We start from the raw sequence: 21,916 nt of genomic DNA, 5'->3' as shown, positions 1-21,916 counted from the left end.
TATATTCATTTTATATCAATATGAAATGGCAAAACATTCTTATTTAGATGTATTTTAACGTATAACAAAGCAAAAAAAAGCTTCATCGGAAACGAAATTTCGCGCCGATATCCTCTATCGGTGGGACACTTCGCGGAACAAAATATCAAATTAATAAATATTAATACAAAAGGAAAACTCGCCTGTAGAAGGTAGTAGTATCACCTTTAATAAATGATACATTGCAGCCAAAAGCACAACAGGATTTCGGCATATCAAGCGATTTCTTACACACTCACGGTGTCTACCTAAGGAGTGGCCATTTTTTGAAATAACAAGGAATTTCTTACCACACGTGAAAGTACCTACTCGTCCCGTGGTTAGGTAAACAAGGAAACAAAGCAACCTTGCATGCGCGATCTATGGTTATATTATATCTATGTGCCTGGAGCAAGCATCTATTTTGTGGTCCCTCTATTTTAAATGACAAGAGTTAATTTTGCAATATTTCAAAAATGGTATAAATTTTTTTCACTTCTATTAACATGAGTGCAGGGTCCAATGTGACACCACTTGTTGCACACCCGCAAAGGAGGCTCTGGCACAATTAGCATGAAATTACCCAGCATAGCTAATCAAAAATCATCCTAGGGATTATAAAAAAAAACACTGCTCTAAACTGTACTAGATATATTTTATTTAGAATGCAGGACAAAAAAATACTGTAAGAACCGAGTTTATGTAAAAGATGCAACATATGAAAAAAAAATTACATGATCCATCATTAGAAAAAAAAAGTTTTTTCTTCTTTCCTCAGTCAAAATTTTCAAATATATAATAAAAATTTTTTTATTAAACACGGAGATAAAAAGCAACAAGTTACAACAGGATTGGAAGTGCTGGTTTGTAAAATGAGCATGTGCAGGGTACAGAGCACAAAGTAATCACATACACACATCAGAGTACAGCAGTTACGAACTACAACATACAAGGTTATTCCTACCTCTGCTAAGCAATATTACATTGTACACAAATACACACACACCGCACATAAGAAAAAATCTGCATTGATTGGTTTGATTTAAACGGAATGCAGGGTTTGAAACAGTAATATAAGCAAAAACAACAAAAGTAATTAAATTTACATAATAGCGATTTCGAAAGAAATAATCATCTTGCATTTATTAAACTGACTTTTAGCAAATGGGTGGGTGAATGGGAGAAAAGGGAATAAAAGCGGGGAAAGCTATGCATTTCTTTCAGACACTTTTACACCTACACCTAAAGCCAGGTACAGATATTTAAAAAATATACAGCGCTATAAATACCAGTAGTAAATGATGCATAGTTGAATTTCCATTCCTGCCCCAGAGAAAGGAGGTTTCATATTTATATATCACATTGTCCTTTGTTGGAAATCAACCGAAAAAGAATTCCTTAACTACACAACAATCAGCTGGTCGAATACATCATAACACTTGCAGGACTGAAGATGAATCCACAGAGGCCGAGATTTTGTGTATCATGATTTGTACCCGAATGAATACACAACCAAGCCATAATGCTTTCAGAGATACCCCCCTTCTGCATTGCCATTTAATCAGAAAACAGCGGCAGTTTTTTTTTTTTTTTACCGTCGTTTCATCTAACCCGTACTCAAAACACATGTGCAATAATAGAATGTGTAAGCCTCTGACATATGGGGGGAAGGGGGAGAAAACATCTATTTCTATAATAATATGTATACACAACATAGATCTTTCAAGATTGTAGTGCAATCATATCCATACTGTCGTGCAAGAGAAGCAATGTACTCCCCCAGCTTTAAAGTAAACTATTACATTATTACAGTAAATGGCAAATGACATCATGCATTATCACCAAAAAATGGACAGGTTACAGTTAAAGTTACGGTTTCAGTGCACCACGAACAAGATTAAAGCACAACATAACTTTTCATCGTGTGGAAGCTAACTGAAGACACATACATATATACAAATGCTTTTACTCAAAAGATAAATTTAAAAAACTTGATATTGAGCCATGATATTTCTATAACCAATCACAATTACAATTCAGTATTGAGCCATTTCCACTTTTAAAACATTACACTGCTTAATTACTTGTCCAAAACAAGGAAACCATAAGTTAATCAAATCAGTGAGGAAGCACTCTGTGCATTAAGACCTGAGACAAACAGAAAGACTGCCGAACAAAGATTACAAAAAATAAGATAATTTATGTTATTTCTTGTTTTATTTTATTAGAAAATAAAAAAAAAAGCTTTTATAAGTTACTTTTTTCTCAATATTAACAATCTTTAGACTTTGCATATGTAACAACAATGTGCCTCCAGTTAGCCTACAATCAAAACCAGAATGGAACAGAAAGTCTCCGAAACGTGAACAAAGGAAGGACACAGACAAAACAATATGTATTTCCATATGGGTTTTCCAGGTATGTAGAAGACAGTATCTGTTGATCTTATAACTTCCCTCGAAGTTGATCACTCCAATCTTAGGAGCTCCACATCAAAAGTTAGAGTTGCATTTGGCGGAATAGTGAGACAAGTTAAAGAGCATACTTTAAACAAACATGGCAAAGGAAATATAACTCAGAAATAAAATGAATGAAAACAGATTCAGAATGCTTGGTGTGACTAGCCTTAAAGTAAAGTACTACCTCTGGCAGAAAGTGTTGATCATAAAACACTAGCAATGGTGTGTTTTTGAAACGCAAAAAATTTTTTCTTCGAGTGAAAACAGTCATATTAAATACAGAATAAATGAAAAACTGGCAACACACGGGAAAAAAATGTTCATCACTGTTTAAAAAAAAAATGTGTTGGCTCAAAATATATAAATAAAATAATGTTTGCACAGTTGCAGGGAAAAACAAGACAATATATAAAAACTAAATGCAATGGAGTTTTCATCATTATAACCACCTATGAAAAGCTAGGAGATGACTCCCGAAAGATATCTTTCTGGTGATATCAAAAGCTAACAATTTTCATGTTGGAAGACAGTTCCTCAAAGGAAGGTTCCAGTCCAGGATTGTTTAACTGTACTATAAGTACAGTGCGCTATGTTACGAAAAATATCAGAATTGGAGTAGTTGAAGATTCGCCCCGGGCTCGACGCATATCTGTAATCACAAGGAGATAGAAAGCTATAGAAGAGTTGATCAACTTAGCCCAAGAATATTAAGATAGAAAACTCATTACACTTACCAAGAATTATCACGCTACCTTAAAATAACTATTACGGAGAGTGAGCAATGTATAAACTTTGTGATTGCAATCTTTTTTCCTGGGTGTTACCAGTTCAGGAACCGGTACTGTTTTTCTTCTTGATGAAATTTTTCTGCCATGAATCCCTTGCATTGTGCGATTTTGCTATAACACAATTTTTAAAAGTTGATTTTAGGAATTGCAACCTGCAAAATTTGGCTTGGAGTTTTAACTTTAATCCTGAAAATGGGCTTGCAAAATGAAAATATAGCATAATTAAATCCTTTCATTAATAAATATGTTGGATTTGATGACATAGTTGAGGTAAATATGACAAATTCTAGATCTCACTGATGCACAACGTTTGGTAACACACTGACAATGTCATGAGAAATTTAATCAAGAATGTAGAATTCTCTGGCTGGCTTTGTTTGCCAAATTTTTATAAGGAAATGAAAAATGGTGCTTGTCAGTCGAATCTCGACTGTTTCATAAAAAAAAGAATTAACAACCTATAACATGCCAGACTCTTCAAAAAAGACAACATACACTCAGAATTTTGGATGGATTTATTCATAAGTTTGGGAGAAAGAGAATAATTGATTAAAAAAGTTACTTGTTACTTGACACTGTTGGGTTCAATTCTTCTAACCCATCTGAAGAAAACCAATCCCCCATCTCTTATCTTCCCATGTTATATTCAACACCTCATGCAATTTTGCCTTATGCGACTATTTTGTTGAACAAATCAATCTCAAAAAGTGATGCCTGCAATATATAACAGTTTGTACTAAAAATGGCCATGCTTGCAGCCTGCAGTAAACTTGTACGTTGAATACTACAATCAGAACTATCTGGAAAATACTGCCATTACAAAACCAGCTTGTTAATGCCTCTCCCCCCAGCAATATGGGGGGGGGGGGGAAAGAACACAGGTCCTCCCAGCGGGAGGAAAAATCCTTTCTCACACTGACCTTCACTGATGAATCAATATTAGGATTAAAACTGAGATATAAGGTACAAGAATGACGTAACTTAGAATCTGTCACATGACCACATGGCTTATCAGCTGCACCAGCGCTATTTCTTGTTTTTGTTATTCATGTAGTACATTTTATAACTGTGTAGAATGGCTGACAGGAAAAAGATGACAGTGTTTTGTTACCTGTGATAACCTTCCCCAACATTAGCCCAGATAATGAAGGCCCTACTGTATTTCTGCCATCAATGAAATCTAGTACATTTGTAATGTGGCTATCCTTCAATAAGTGTAACTTTTATTAGATTTTTTAATATATACAGTGGGTAGTTGTTTGAGTTTGTCTTTTACCCTGAGTTTTCATTTCTCTGACTTTGCAGGTCGCTGTGTATCAGAATTTTTTCAATAGTTTGATCTACTCCTTGCATCTACCTCAGATGCAGACAGAATGCCATATAAAACAATTAAAAAAGCCGAGAATTTGCTGAGACATGACATAATATACATACACATATACACAAAAATATTTACATGCAAAATTAAAAAAAAACCATGTAAGTAAGGATATATTCCTGGATGTCCTATGGAACCATAAGCATAATCAGGAGAACAGATGAGCTTTGCTCGCTGTCCAACACTCATCTGCAAAATATAAAAATTTAATACAAGGAAAATAAAATGATGTAAATACGTGATAAATATTTTTCAACAAAATGTTTTCACTACTTTTGAATCATTTACTATCAAATTGATCCCAAAAGGAATGATATCAGAAATAAGGGAAACTGTAGTATCCCTTGACCACAGTAAACCTTGAAACACTTGAAATAGTTTTGACAGTATTGCTTTATAGCTGATATTTTTGGAGTGCAAGAGATTAAAAACGCATAACCTTACAACTTAACATGGTTTCAGCTCTTTGTCTATGGCATTGACAAAGATTTTGCAAGTAGGCACAAAGTAAAATAACAGCATTCTTATATTTGCAGTGTTTCTTAACGTTTCAAGTTTAGTGGACTATATTTAATAATTATAATCTATACATTCTCTTGATAAATCGTACTAAGCGTTCAATAATACCAAGCATTATGAAAAAGTTAATATTTTTCACAAAAAATGGAGCATTGTGCACATTGAAATAAAAAAGATCGTTGGTACCAGGGTTGGTAAAAAACCCAAAAACTGGATTTTTTTTTGGTTTAAATAGCATTAACATTAAAAACAATAAAATTTCTGAAAAATCATTTAAACTTCTAATAATAAAAATTTATTTAAGGTTTATTAATGCAATTAACACTATTCCCGTATTTATTACATTTTAATAAAAACCAACTTTTGCAATTTAATTATTTTTTGCTGAACTCAATGAATTACTGTGCTTGAAAATAGTTTATGTTACTATTAATCATATAATATAAAGGGGTGTTTTCTCTCCAGTTACTTTCAGTATACTTAATTAGAAAGCTATTTTACAAAAAATTGTGATAAAAATTAGGTGAATATAATGTATTTAATGAAGCATAAATAATGCAGATTAATTAGCAATGATTTACGATATACAGGGTGATTATATATAACTAAAGTTCTGATTTAAAACACTGTAGAAGAGCCATTGTCAGAATGACTTGAAAATTTACATGAATATTCCTGAAGCAATGGAATTTCAGACAGTTCATAAAAAATTTTTAAAATAATTTTTTTTTAATAAATTAAGAAAAAGTTACATTCTCCCCCCCCCCTCAAGGCAGGTTCTGCATTGCCCCTGAGAATATAATTCCATGCCAGTCTTTCCATGCAGAATAGAGAAATCACATCTACATACTGTTTATAAAGTATGTGTTTCCTTTTGTGGATGCTATCAGTGATTGATAATCTTGAGTATATGAATTCTTAAAAGCTTTATATTTAGCTGTATATAGCTTAAAGTTTTATATTTTCTTTCTGAAGATGTTTAATCGGAAGAAACGATTTAAAAAAATTCGAATTACAAAGCTGCGGACGAAAAAACATGTTTACCGCACGGCTGTTAATGGAATACAATAACGATTATACAGAAATTTCGGCAACCAAGGGCTTCCCCCTGATAAATGATTGCCGATAAATGCTACGAAAACAAAGTCGTGTCTTTGCCAGTTGCTTAAATGCGGTCACAGAGACTTTTTCTTACGGCTGCTCAATGGAAATGACTACGGCTGTCCTCTATGGGTGATTCCCCTAACGACCATGGTAATTATTGACACCACGACAACGTGAAAGCTCTCGTAAAATCTAATCTTCTGCCACAATCCGGAGAAATTTTAACAAATCTGGAGAGTGGAAGGAAGGATGAAAAATCCGGATTCTCCCGCTTAAATCGGGAGAGTTGGCAGGCCTGGAATTTTATATGGCAAAAGGGGACAAAACACTTAAAAATGGGAAATTAACAACACTGTACTCATCCTACTCAAATTTACTTGCAGAATGGGAACGATGGCCATTCAGGGCAAAATGATAACTTAGTTAGCAATTGTACAATTTCATAATTCATGGAAACATCACAAAAGTGAAGTAATTGAACAAATAACTATAACTTACTCAAGAAATGTTAAATATATTGTCTATCATAATCTGGCAATGAGGTGAAAGCACAAAAATGCTTGTTCAACAATAAATCAGACTATGTCATGGTCATGATGTGATAGCAATTCACCAATGTTTGCAATTCAACCTCTGTTCATAAGATTTTGAGGTTACCCCCCCCCCTCCGCCACAGCCAGAAGTTGCAAGGGTTAAGGGTCAGGTGAATTGATGGCCGGCCAGGTGTCCTACCATCCTGTTATTGTCAAAATGGGTCTTCAGCAGCTGCTTTGCTAGTATTGTGATGTGCATCTTGATAAAAGTTGTGCTATCCACACACTGATGCTGTTGAACTGATGGTGGCATATGGTAACTGGGTGATATATGTTCAGAGATGTGCTACTTCTTAAGGGAAAGAAAATGAAAATGTGTGAGGTAATGTAACTACTAGTACACTGGTCTTTGTCCTTTAGGGGCAGCTGGTATCTTTATTGGATTATAAGACCACCTGTGTTCCCTAGCATAATGATGTCACTACTGTTGCTGCTTCTTTGTGAAGGATAAAACAAAAACAACCCTGTGAGATAATACACCACTACATCAAGATGTATAATGCAATCCTTATTCATGAATTTGCTAAAGACAGAGCATCAGAATGTAGCCAATAGATAGAAAATGTGGCAGAATGAGAAATTTTGACTTTTATATATAACTTTAAGCAACCAAGACACTTAATATAAAAAAAATTCATATTCAGGCCACTTTTAAGAGATTTTTTTGAAAAAAAACTACTCATATCATCTAACACCATTCAAAGATGTACTGTCAGAATATACCCAAAAATATAAAATGTGGTAAGAATGAATGATTTTGATTAATAATGAGCCAATATGATATTTTTCAAGGGAAAAAATTATATTTAGGCTCCTTTTATGCGATTTAAAAAAAAACCCCACTTGGTTAAAAACAACGTGGTTTAAACCAAACAACCCTGGTTGGTACAGTATAAAACTTGAAATTTTCTTAGTTTACCATGGAATACTCAACTTGCATTAATTTTTAATACTTCCTTTTTTACTTTTAAATTATATTTTGAATTTTAGTTCTATATTTTTTTTCCTATAAAAATTTCAGCTATATCAATTTTTTTTCTCTTCCATTCACATTTGGTTATTTCTTAGTCAAATTTGTTGGGAAAAAAGTTTAATGTGTGGGATGGATCCAACAAAAGTATTTACTAAGTGAATTTCTTTAGGAAGAGAGGTGAGAAAATATTTTTCATTGTTCATCAGCATGGTTTGTTGATATAAATCAATTGATAGTGATATATATTTAATATTTATTTTCATAATATCATGACATTTTTTATATTTTCAGGGAAAAATGATTTGATATTTTAATGGGTAAATAAATTCTTCAATTATAAATTAGTTCATTAGGACAATAGTTTCAGTTGAGAATGGTCTGATATTTTCAGTCAATGAACTTTTCAAGTGTTCTCAAACCTTTTCCACCCATATATAGTGCCCTTTCACTAATCTTTCTTAATTCCATTTCCTAACGCTTCCCATAGCAATTTAACAAAGAGTCTTTGTAAAACCTTTGTCAGGGCCACCACTCCATGGCACCAACTGACAAAGGTTAGTGGCACGCCAGGGCACTGCGGTGCATAATTTAAGAATCCCTGGGCTAATATTTTCAGTCCAGAATAGCTTGAAATTTTAGTCTCATGCCTTCAGTTATAAATGGGCAGATATTTTCAGTCGAGGATGGTTTGATATATTTTCAGCCTGATGCTTTATATTTTCAGTCAAAAGTGGGTTGATATTTTCAATTGAGAATGGTTTGCTATTTTCGGCCTAGGATGGTTTCATTTTTTTGAGCCGAGAATGGTTTGATATTTTCAGCCACAAATAGGCTGATATTTCAGTCGAGAATCACCTGATATTTTCAGTCAGGAAAGTATAGATATTTTCAGAAATATCATATTTACAAAACCTGCTTCTCCAGTTGAGTGAAAAAGGGTTTAAAATATCTTATTAATAATTATAAAATGTAAATCTTGATGTAAAGTTGGAAATGTTCTAAATTTTATAGTTTACACCATTTGTGAAGACATTCATAATATATAATAGCTTGATTATTTTATCGAAAATATCAGATAAATGTTTTTAGGTTAAGGGATATGTTCTAACTATTACTTTACATCAAGCCTCAAATTGTTCATAATCAAAAATATGAAGACTATTCTATTGATAGAAATAATTGAAAATATCATATTTAAGAACCCTGTTGAGATATAGCAAATATTAACGTCACAGATGTTGTATCTAATGCAATCACCTAGCACATCAAAGGAACTGCCAGAACTAAAGAAATTTAGACAATTTTTCTTTCTACAAGTATAATAAAGAGTAGTTATGCATTACATCAATATAGACTGAATACATTCCTACCTCCATTATTGTTATATAGTTTTATATATATATTAATGATCATATTTGTGTCATTATTTTGATATTTTGTATTTCAATACATGATTTATATGAACTCTTCAATGTACGGTTATATTACTTAATATTACTTTTCCTCTGAAAAAACCATTTTAAATTGAAAGAATATGAAAGAAAAAGTTTCAGCACTATTTTAAATATAAAATTCAAATTGTTTTCAGGAATATTTTGCACACGTACACACAAAAATGATTAATATGAATACCTGAGCAACACCATGGTCCCATCCTTTAATCACTTCACCTTTTCCAATACGAAACTTGAAAGGCTTTCCCCTATCACGCGAAGAATCAAACTTTGAACCATCTTCTAAAGTGCCTACAAAAATAAAATATTTTTGAATTAACACAGCCAAATTGCTGCTTTGTAAATATATGGGGAAAAAAGTTGAAAAATTGTTTTTACAAGCTATATTTTTAAGTTAGATTTTCCTAAATTTCAATAAACCAGGGAGGGCTACCAAACATCCTTTTTTTTAATGTTATTTCAAGCACCCTCATAGGTAGTTGTAATGCATTTTTTAATCATTTATAGAGTTCATAAATAAAAAATAGATTTCAAAAAAGACAAATATATATATATATATAAAGTTCATAAATATTCATATAAATGGAAAATTTTTTTTTTCTTCGCTATGGGATAATTACAATGAGGAAAAATCTTTTCAGTGTGTTTTTTTTGCACATTCACATGCTTTAACAAATCATTATCTAAATTCACAGAAAAAAGAACCCAAGCTGTCAGCATTGCTTACAGGATGAATACAGTGGTTTCATGCACTTACCTATATCCATTTTTTCTATAGCGACTACATTCTTCCTCTCACATTCTCTACCTTTCATACAAAATCGCATGCCAAATAACTAGATTTTAGCTTCTTTCCAAACGCCTTGTTTGGAAAAAAAAAACTAATTCAAGGACATTACACTAAAGAAAATATTTAACACTAAATTAGAGACATGAATTAAAAAAAAATTTGCCAAAACAAAAAGGTGCCACCAAACGGAAGAGTAACAAATTTACCCGTGATCTTAAAAGACTAATTTCAATGATGTAAATAGGACCTCGTCAACTTGGATAACAAGATTCTTGGTTACTAAGTGATTCCGGCAAATATGAAAAATGAGTGTGCTAAGATCACAGGTAACTTTCTTACTCTTCCGTTTGGTTGCACCTTTTTTGTTTTGGCAAGTTTTCTTCGAATTTATGCCTCTTGCTTAGTGTTAAATATTTTCTTTAATGTGATGTCCATCGATTTTTTAACAAGACACGTAAGAAGAAATAAGCCAAAATGCACGGATTTGGTGTTGAAAATATGTGGCATGGCAATAACAGAAAAGTACAGTAAATTTATTTACAAACTTGAACTTCAATAAATGATACATGTAAGAACCACAGAAAATATATGTTCATTTGATCATTTTTGTCGCACCACTGTCATTTTCTGCACACGAGGGCCAATTAGACCGGGACTTACAATTTATTGCCGATTCCGAATGGCAGGCTTGATTTTGTACTCAGATAGGCTGATGCGCTAACCCCTCAATAGGGGACTCCCTGCGGTAGCAATTTTTTCTGCGGTTATGTCACTGTCTGTGGTACCCGTGTCAGGAAAGTTTTCTGACAAGGACAAACCAGGTATCGAACTCGTGACACCTTTAAACATCTTTTGGTACTTTAGGTGAGTATCTTATCGACCTGGGCTACTGCACCCAAAATATTTGCAAATCACCAGTTGGATTAGTTTTCTTACCAGTCTTCCACTGATGCGCTATAGTGCCTCAAATACCCTGTCAGAAAAAGACTAATAAAAATTTGGTTCGCATGTCCCCCGGGATATGTTCTTTCCTAGTTCCAAGAAGAAAATAAGAGAAACTCTGCAACTGTTTCTCCTTTCTTTTTTTTTCTTTCTACCGTCTATCATGATTGAAGCATTTTACTGTATTGTATTGATATGCACACAGATTGTTGAAGAATAAGATGAGGGATATCTGGTTGCATTCCTGAATGAGGAACTGTATACAGAATTTTAAAATTATAGGGTTTCTATTTCCCTGCTGGTTTTCTCCCTTCCTGTTGCATACCGGAAATTACAGTACTTTTGCGGCTATCTACCGGCATTCAAAAGACGTCTAAATGGCATAAATTTGCTTTGTTACTACACAATTGCGAATGCAATTTTTTTTTTTAATCAAAAGATCCCCATTCAAATTGTAAACAATTTTCAGAGATCATTGAAGAAAAAAAAACACCCAAATCTGTAAAATCTCTAACTTGAATATCCACAGTTTTGTCATCTCTAGCTGCTATGCCAGAGGTCTTTAACCTTTTTTTGGTCGCGGACACTGCCTGTACCCATCATCAAAAAAAGAGCACTTTGGCAAGTTTGCCATACAAATGCATGAAATCAGGATAATTTCAGTCCTTGAATATAATTTTTACATGGTTTTTAATTGGAACGTTGATCAAGTTCTCGTGAGCATGAAATCGAACATGAGCATTGAGTACTAAGTGCTTCAAGGAGCACTGTGATGCTCGTGAGCAATGGGTTGAAAATGCCGTGTTATGCGGTATTCGTTTTGCATTGCAGGTTTGTACACCGAAGCGGCTTTTGGAGGGCACAAGGATTTCTTCCACAGATATTGTGGTTCACTCAAAAAATAATTCTCAGATCTCACCTTTGTGAAAATCCGTGTTTGGAACCCGCGATAGTGCAATGGTAATCTGCTGAAAATATGATTTTCTAAGGTTTACTAATTTTGAGTTGGCCATTCCTTTGAAAAAAAGCCCAGGTAGACACGATCACACAGACCTGCAAAAGGATTATGTATACATTAAATTTAAAATCCACGCATAACAAATTTAGAGGATAGATGCAGGTAGGTCTGGTGCCCTAGCCTCTGGACTAGAGGGGACGCAGAATTCAAACTGCTTCTTCTGCATTACACAGGGTTGCCAAAATACGTGCTTGCCCTGTTTGAGAAAGTATCTAGTTGCAGCCCTGGATAGATGGCACCACCTACGGAACATAAAAACACACCAAATGCTGGGCCCACGCACACAAGCACACAGCTCCCACATTCAGGTGTGAAAATATGTCGCAGTTAAAGTGACAGATCAGAGTGGTGGACCATTAGAAAGAGAAAAAATCATTCCACCAGGAAAATGCTTCGCAAGGATTTATACGATAAGGGGAATCAGAAGATAATTGCCAAAAATCTTATTTGCTTTAAATTTGATCACAAGATATTGTTGAAATAGCTGAAGTTTTTATAATGAAATCGAAAACAATCAGAAGGGAATTTATAGATTGATTTAGTAGTAGATATATAAATGTGTGTGCTTAACTTCTAATTATAGTGGATCCAACTTATAACGTTTTAAAAAAACCATAAAAATGCAAGTGGGAAAATCTTAATGACAATTACTTAGAGTTGGGACCACAAAAATAAGTCATACTATAACATTCTAAATGGGAACGTTATAAGTGGGGATAAACTGTATATTTGTTTTAGATTTATTACATTTGTTAAATTCTCAGTGGTAACGAGATTCTTTGCAAACGAAGAAAAGAAAAAAAATCAGAAAAAAAAGAAAAAAATTAGAGGACAAAGCCCATGAAACGGCTTTGTCCTCTAATTGCAATTATGTAAAATCCTTGGAAAGACAGTTGAAAATAATCAGTGTGCCTGCATCATTCACCATCAGTCCCACCCATAACTTTTCTCAATCACTCTCTTATCTTTGCGCTCTTTTCACATTAGTCATTTTTTGAAACACATCGCGTATATATATTTCCCATTCACACATTTTGATAATTGATTTGCAGTAGGTTGAAGCAAAAGACAATGGATATCAGGAGCAGCAAGCGAATGGATGACTTTATTACATGGTGACTGTAATAAAAGTGAATTACATAACCTACATATCTCGATAAAGGATAGATGTGAAAATGTAGGTGTACAAGAGGCAGATGGATTAATTGAGATTGGCTAAACAAAGGGCAGCTGCAACTTAGAGAGGTATCCATCGGAGAGGAGTAGACAGTGGGGATGGGGTCAAACACCTGCTCAGAGACAAATAGCCAAGAAAAAAGGACAATTTTAAATGTGAAATATTTAAATTTAAGATTATCATTATATATATACACATCTAAGATCTCTACTCTACTGTTTGTAATCTCAATTAATAATTAATTTGTCTCAATAACTAATTTGTAATTGTTGACATGATGCAAAATGACTTCAAAAAATAAAAGTAAAAGGAGGTTTGTTTCTATGCTAATTAAGTTTGAAACTACAAAAAGACTAGACAGAAGTGAAACAATTAAAAATGTTACAAATACAGTAAGTACGCTAGTACTGCTCATATGTGCTCGTCTTTTTTTTAAAGTAAAACCACCATTTAAATCATAGTGTATTGTTTTTGGATAGTTCGAGTTTTTTGATAATCCGAAGTGGCCTCAGCTTCATTCATATCAGATTGAGACCTACTGTATTTGTGCTCTGGTGCTATCACCCATCTTTTAAAGACCATACTGGCAACAAAAGAATATAGTAATGATTACAACTTTCAAATTTTGCTGTCTTTTTAGCTGTGGCCAGGGCCGTCTTAAGAGCATCGTGGGCCCCGGGCCAAATCATTTTTCTGAGGCCCCACCAGGCAAATTTTCGAAAATCTCAACCAGATCTCATTTTTGTGAGGCCCTCTTTTCTCTTGAGGCCCCCGGGCCGTGCCCGGGTGGGCCCCATGCCTTAAGACGGCACTGCCTGTGGCAAGATTTTTTTAATGAGAAGACTGACTCTCATTTGCAACTCAAAGAGTTAAGAAACCATAAAAAACAAATTTTAGGCGACCACCACTGTGCCACATGCAGAGATCAAGCACAGGCTCTAACAAGGCAAATCCATCACGATGGCCACATGACCATGAAGTGTTCGGCTCACCGTAAGCCTGCTGATAAAAATTTTACATTTACATGCTCAAAGGACCAGTTGAAGTTAACTGAGGTATGTCCATACTTATTTTACAGAGAGAATCCTCGTGTTAAAAAACATTTTCATTAATTTTGTATAAAGCAAAACAGTATATATATATTGATACATAGAACCTACTATAAATTTATTGCACAATTACCTGTATAATGAACCACTACAATTTGCCCAGTCTTGGGAAAAGTTTGACCTGTCAACAACAAAAAGATACATCAGACAAAGAAATGAAAGACTGAGGATACTTATGTTAACATGCAAATGAAATACAGGGTGTTTCAAAAAGAATCACCAGATTTGAAATGTGCATATTACAAAAAATACTGAACATACACTTAAAATTAATTTTATATTACATGGCTAATCAAAGTTTTTTTACAAACCAAATTAAAGGTGCCAATATGTCCACCTTGGGATGCATGGCATATGCCTATATATGCCGTTCCAAACTTTCGCGAACATGTTTGCATCCACTGCAAGTGGATTTTTATGGACTACGCGCAAAACTGTCAGATGCACTCCACATTTTCATCTGACATGCAAGAACGGCCAGGGGATTTCCCTTTACACAGACAACCTGTATCTTGGAATTGTTTACATCATCGCCTAATGCTCTTGAGCAATAAATAGTTAAAAATCAGGGTGTTGTAGACGAAAAGCACGATGATCAGTTGTTAGAGACTCACACTTCGTGAAGGTTAGAACAAAATGATTTCTATTATGCAGTCGCTATCTTGACAAACACTGAAGTGGCGGCCGAAGGAAGTGCATTAGCGCTACCTGTCAGCAACTGCGTGAAACTCAAGATTTCCCTCTTTCTACCTATACATTATTTGATCAAAACAGATTAAAAGCTGAATAGTTAATATTTTTTAAAAATCATACGATTCTTTTTTGAAACACCCTGTATATAAAAATAAAAAATTTAATGGAGTATAATTTTGTTTCAAATTTTACTTATCACTTGGGTGGATAGATAACAATGAGACCAAACTGGGACATGCACCCCTATTTTAAACAAATGTTGGCTATTTAAGGATCTAAGTTTCCAGATGACGAGATACAAAAATTTTACAAAATCCCCATGAAACCTGGTTTTCCTCCAAAGAATGTGTTTTGTTTTTCCTATGAACATGAGAAGTTTTAGTTTGAATAAATCTTTGCAGGAATCTGAAGAGATGTCATGGGCAAAAGAATGGGGGGGGGGGGGAAACTCGTGGGTAAGCGCCCCCTCCCAGCATAATGATGGAACTGATAGTATTGAATAATTGATTGTGATTACAATTGCAATCAACACTTGATTTAATAAATTTCCAATTTACAAACTACAAGTTTTTATGAAACTAATCTTCTGGTCCAGGAAAATAGACTATTCCTTTAAAAGTCTTATTCATTTGTGAACTTTTGATTTTACGAACTACTTCTCACGTCCGTACGGGTTCGTAAAAAAGTAGGCCGACTGTAGACATGGGACGAATTTCCAGACTAATATCTGTAAATCTGAATACATTAAACTAATTTTAAAAAATTATATTAACTGGAATTTTTTGCTTGAATTTGAAGTTTACTTTGTTGTGTGGTGTATAACGTGAGGTTATGTGAGGGTGAATTTCCAGGAGGAATTATATAAAGCTTTATATGTGATAGGAATTCATATGTAAAGCTGAAAATTAAATCCTTCAGCAATAAGGTGAAAATGAGCGTGAATGAATTAAATAAATTCATTATTGAAGGATGTATCTAGACAAGATATTTTGATACCTCAGCTAAAAAATGCAGATTTGGCTGACAAATATTTTAGTTGATACGGATGCATTAGCTCTCATAAAACTGCTGCATTGCGAGTTAAAAATTTTCATGCCGTCAGAATGAAATCAATAACTATTTTCAATGAAAATACCAATTTTATATTCGGTCAAAACATTAGCAGAATATTTGTCAATTCAGCCAAATCGATATTTATCCTATCCCTAGTCGACTGTATATTCACATACATACAGGATGGTCATAAAATAACCGATGATATACGAGCGCCTAGTGTACTATGAAAATTGATGGATGTAAATGAAATTCCAGGTATAAGTGTTTTATAGGTGTTCTGAGCTACAGTTTTGTTTTTCTATTCACTCTTGAAAACATAATTTTAAACACCTATATCTCAAATTTCATACGTATTCGTTGATTTTTTTAAAAAGTTTATATAACATGATGAAATAGTACATAATAATGCAAGAAACTAATTCATCAAGATATCCCGTGGATCTGTACTGATGAACACGAAGTATCGACAAGTAATTACAATTCAATTTCAAGGACAATAAACGGATAAACAAAAAAAGAAAAAAATGTACTGACATCATGCCACTTTCCCTCTGGCCGTTAAAATCTATATCTGCAGATACAGAACATGTATGCATATAGACAAATATAGAGGGAGCCCTATGTTCAGTGAAGAAATTGTTTTACTGACCTAGGCGGAAACAAACATTCCCTCATTCACTATACACACTACCAGAGGTTCACCCTCGTTTAAAGAGCATGTATCCGATTTATGAATATATTACATAAACACATAATTAAAATGGGATTGATTTTACTCATATGAGTTTATGCCCTAAGCCGAAGCAGAATATGCTGGAATCTGTGACATACATTGCAGAACAATCAGTAGTACTGCAGAAAACTCTGGAAAAATTTTAAGAAAAGTGTAGGAAATATTATTTGAGCAAAACATTACAGAATTTTTACTGCAGAATAACGCAATATATTGTTCTGCTGGGTTTATGACAATACTTTTTATTTAAAGCAGCCGTAATTGCAGCCTCCCAGTACAAAAAAACCAAAAATCAAACTTCTTACATTTTTTATCATCCACGCTTTCAAATTAACATAATAGACAACAGACAATGATTTGATGCATTCAAAAAAGTGGGAATTTATGCCCTTCCCCTTTTTATTCCTTTTTTCAAAAGATATAGGTGTGAATGGAACAAAATTTAAGGAATGCAAAAATCACCTCACCATGCGGCCCAGGTATCGGAACAGATGCAGTATGGTCCGCAACAGCTTTGGCAACTTTTTAAAAGTCGCCAAAACCATTAAAATGGGGATATGGGTTGCTGTATTTTTCAACATCTTTCCAGTTTTTACTGGGAGATACCAGGTGACACTAGCTTTGCCAAACAGGATTTTTCTTCTGTTCACTGCATTTTTTCAAAAATTCAAAACAGCCGTTTTTCCATTTCCAGCGCGCCACTTGAATTATTCCTTCTATCCCCTGTAGCTTGTGTCATTTGGATTATTATCTACTAGTCAGGTTGTATCATACAGTTTTATTATTTCATTATATTTATTACTTACTCATCCATTGTCATATCTTGTGTCTTATCAGTTTATTTAAAATGAACCCAGAAAATTTTTCATGCCCAGAATTCCTTATGTTCCGATCTGTTAAAAAAAGTGTCCGGGTTTTAATGTTTCATACTGTTTTTTTTTGCTATTATGTTTGGTGGTTTCTATTATATTTTGCACGCCAATGATTTTTTTTTTCGGCGTCCGTAGTGTCTGATGGCCTTGGTGAGTTTTCGTCTGGCCATCAGATATGTTTGGCGCCGAAAACAAAAGCCACCAAGTGAAGGACCATACAGCAGCTGTTCCGAAATTTAGGACATGATGCATAACAGTTCAGTGTAAAATGACAATCCATATTTAGTGAAATTTAAACAAGATAATGAGAGTATATTCTGGGTACAACATTAATACACATAAAATATATAATTTCAAGCAGTAATATGTAAAAAAAAATTCAATTTTATATTTATCTAGCTTTCTTTCATACCGTCAAGAAGAAAAAAAAGTAAAACACATTGCCAAAAAGAGATTATACTATAGCCTTTCCACTCTCTGAAGACCAAAGAAAATAGTATAAATAACTTGAGGGGGGTATGGGCAAAGTAAATAGTTGTTCTTCCAGCTAAGTATGGGGAACCCACGATGTTGAGGTGGCCATGCCCACAAGAAAGCTTACTCAATCCCGGGGTAGGCGTGACCCAGGGTGATGTGTTGAGATTTGTGATTTATCGTGCAGGTTCTTCGGATTGTAATTTTACACTGGCCCATTTCTTTTACCATATAATTTGGCTCTTGGGGAGTGCAAGGCATAGGCTGAGATTGACTTAGAAGTCGGGGGGGGAGGCAAGGTCATTATTGCTGGGGGGGACATGATGATGTCAGCTCATATATATCATATATACATTAGATCAGTCGACTCCACCTTTGACGGGGGGGGGGGGGGGCCTCCGCCCATGGTGCATGGCCATCTTAAAAGCATCATGCGCCATGATTTTTCTGAGCCGCTACCTGGAAAAATGTCAAAAAATTCTACTACTTGTTTTTTTGAGGCACCTCTTTTCTTGCGGCACAGCCAGGGTGGACCCATGCCACCCAGTGAGGGCCATGCCCTCCTGGATCCGTGCCCAGCACAGGATTTCAGAGATTCAATTTGGGGATTTATTATTTTATGCATAAAAAATTTATTTTATTCATTATAAATTTATATTTGACCAAACTCAAATAACTATAGAAGAGTCTAGCTGCTGAATGAGGGTAGGGGGGTCCTGGATAAGACAGGAAGGCCACCAGAAAAAAAATAGAAGAGGGAGGGGGGGGGCATGGGCTAAAAAAGGTTGAGAAACACTGGGCTATACTTACTCAATTGTCAGTGCAATCGATTATTTTAGGAAATAACCGCAATTGGAGCCACTCCTAAATTATCCGGCGTTTCACTGCAAACGCCCGCATTTTTATAACGAATGCATTTGTAAATATAAATTAACAATAAAAGCAATACACAAAGCGTGCCCCCTTGCCGAAAATAAAAAGGTCAAATTAGCCCCTTTATAAAAAATATTAAAACTTCGATATAACAGATATTGAATAATATCAGTTAAAAGAGGGGGCGAAAAGGCCAACGCACAGGGCTTTTTTACCTAATAAAGGATTATTCCAATAATGCAATTTTAACAAACATACCATCACCGGGTTTTATTGTTTCGACTTGGACTCCCATTTCGATTTATGCGAGGTTGAATAAACGAATTTCGATTATTTAAAACAAAAAAATCGTGGGAACCAAACCGCACTTTGAACGTAAAGGCCAAAAAAATTCGGAGCGAACTGAAAAAAAATAATAAAAAAAAGACGAATTTTCAGGCGAGAGAGTAGGCGACGTATTTAGGCTTTGTAACGGCTAGGTGAAATAGAAATCCGAAGCTGCTGCTATCAAATGAAGAATACTGGAGTTGTTTTAAGCGTCCCGATAGATGGCGAAACAGTTAAAACTTGATCAGATAAAGCCGGGTTTTCCTAGGAATAGGTTTCTTGCGCCGCGTGAACCGAATTAGACCATTTGTTACATAATTACGCTACGCGTTTGTGATTTCCTAGCGCGGCGCATCAGATCAAGGCGGTTATATTATAGTATATGGCCTTGACATCAGCTACTCTGTCGTCTGCATGCTCCGGTTTGAAGGGAAGGGAAAGAAAACACACAAGAGAGAGTGAAGAGAATATCGGCAAAACCGCGGCGCACGACGCATTTGACTCCTCCAGAAGCAGTCGGCCAATCACGCCCGACGTAAAGCGCTGTCGTGAGCCGTATTGCGCTCTGTAGGAAAACCGTCATACTGCTTTTCTTATTGGTGAGTGGACGGCGTGTCGCGCTGAGCGAATCACGTTGCGCGCGGCACAGGAAATCTGCTCCTAGGAAAACCCGGTTTAAGGGTTGCCAGATTGGATGTTTTCCCTGCGGGCCGCGTTAGTGTTCTGGAACTGTGTCAAGCATAGGAGGAGATAGACTTGGAAGTCTGGGGGGGGCACGATGATGATGTCAATTCGTATATACATTTATACATTAGATCAGTCGACTCCACCTTTGACGTTGGGGGGGGGGATGGCAATGCCCCCCCCACGCACCCCCGTATCTCCGCCCATGGTGTCAAGGGTCACTTAAGTGATCTCAAAATGTGCCGCAGGGTATCCTTCAAGTGCTTTGGAGCTGTGCCGTGGATCTCTTAAATGATCGGAGAATGTACCACGGGGTCACTTGAGAGATCTGGAAATGTGTCGCGGTACACTTAAGTGATATGAAGCAGCCCCAATGGTCATTTGAGTTATCTGAGAACGGCCACAGGACGCTTAAATTTTCCGAAAATGTGGCACAAGCCACTTAAGTTTTCTGAAAATATGTTGCACGTCATTGAAGTGATCTGAGAACGTGCCGCTTAGTTCATTTTTACAAGATTAGTTTTGAGGTTGCGGGCCGCACCAAATGACTTCTAGGGTTACATTTGACCTAGGGACGGGCTTAACCATTTTGTGGCCCGGTGCGAAAACAGCTGCTTTGCGGCCCTCCGAAATTATTTTTGAAGGTCCTTGAGGGGGCTGAAATAAGACTCAGCCCCCAGGTTCCGATGCCTATGCCAGAGATTAATATAGGCATTGGACCCATTCTGCTGTAAAATGCGGGTGCCATCTCTACAACATCTGTACACAGTGCATCACAATGGAAGGGCTGTTAGGGCTAGACGACGGATTAAATGCCCAGAGTTACAACTAAATACGCTTTCAGCTGTGAAAAGCACGCATTTTGCCTCACCGCAACCCCGCTGTAGTTTTAAATAAGTACGTCGTTAGAGTGAGAATTCAGTGCTCTTTCTTGTCCATCGCCCCCGAGCAAATGGGGCACGTGCCCAAAAATTTGCCGGGTGCAGAATTTGGCTGCTTTTTGCATTGCAGGCAATATCCTCCCCAACGTCTCTGCCTCAAAGAAGAGCCGCCCAAAAATAGTTCTTGCCTAGGACGTGAACTGCAGGTCGTGGGTTCGGGAGGGGGGGGGGGGGGGTTGTCAAAATCCAAGATCTCGAGGGTCCCTTGTCTTGGACAGAATCTTAAGATATTGCTTTGATAAGAAGTCAAAATGTAACTCAATGCAATCAACGTATTTGCTTCATTGTAAACAAAGTATTTTTAATTCGTTTTGCGGCCCCTAAAATTTAGCGGCCCGGTGCGACTGCACCCTTCGCACCTGCTTAAGTCCGGCCCTGCCTACGAGATATAGATTCAGCATGTATGGTCTACTCTTTTCTTCTTCATAGACCTGTCTCGGCCCATTTGTAATCCCACCATCAACTGTTATAGCCGGGTATGATAGGAAAAAATTTGATTTTGGTCAGGTATGAAATTATCTATTTAAATTAAAGAATTATTATTCACGTATTTAATCATTAATAATCATTTAATAATTATTATTAAAATATCAAGTTATTAAATTTTATGGTTTTAAATGTTTAAAATTATCATGTTAAATAAAGTGTTGTACTAAAAAATATCATTATCTTCTAGATAATGGATATTATTCATCGGACAGGCTAGGTCGATTGCCCTCAAAATGAATAGCTTTGAATTTTCGATGCGTTTCCGCCACAACACCAGACCAGAACATGGCCCTGATGGATAGTTGGATAGAGTTGGATAGACCACGCTGGAATAACCTTTCAGCATCAGTCCGTCCAGGAATTCCCGCAGGCAACTACAGCACGACCAAGCCGGGGGGGGGGGGGGCAAAGAACATGTACTCAATGTGTGTGTGCATATATACATAGTGTAT

At 35.6% G+C, this 21,916-nt stretch overlaps 1 protein-coding gene across 1 annotated transcript; it reads right to left on the bottom strand.

The window, feature by feature from the left end:
* Window positions 1-812: 812 nt before the first annotated feature.
* Fkbp12 (peptidyl-prolyl cis-trans isomerase Fkbp12) lies at window positions 813-19,486 on the bottom strand. Its single transcript, XM_089243302.1, has 5 exons — window positions 19,282-19,486; window positions 14,396-14,443; window positions 9,465-9,577; window positions 4,759-4,832; window positions 813-2,540 (listed from the first exon to the last, which is right to left on the bottom strand). Exons 1-5 carry the CDS (start codon window positions 19,316-19,318, stop codon window positions 2,486-2,488), a joined length of 327 nt encoding a protein of 108 aa, XP_089099428.1. The 5' UTR covers window positions 19,319-19,486; the 3' UTR covers window positions 813-2,485.
* Between the last annotated feature and the right edge of the window lie 2,430 nt (window positions 19,487-21,916).

This window comes from Pholcus phalangioides, unplaced genomic scaffold (assembly GCF_987345545.1).
Source record: "Pholcus phalangioides strain wild (caught in Gottingen) unplaced genomic scaffold, Ppha-v1.0 ptg000015l_1, whole genome shotgun sequence".
NCBI classification, from domain to species: domain Eukaryota; kingdom Metazoa; phylum Arthropoda; class Arachnida; order Araneae; family Pholcidae; genus Pholcus; species Pholcus phalangioides.
This window is presented reverse-complemented; position numbering and strand designations above follow the sequence as displayed.

Bases quoted from the DNA above. Each gene is read 5' to 3' on its own strand.
- Fkbp12 (XM_089243302.1), bottom strand. From the start codon at position 19,318: ATGGGAGTCCAAGTCGAAACAATAAAACCCGGTGATG. The intron at 4,833-9,464 runs GTATTCATATTA...TATATTTTGCAG, and splicing joins GGGACCATGGTGTTGCTCAG to ATGAGTGTTGGACAGCGAGC. The intron at 2,541-4,758 runs ATATCCTTACTT...AACTTGTCTCAC, and splicing joins TCCATAGGACATCCAGGAAT to TATTCCGCCAAATGCAACTC.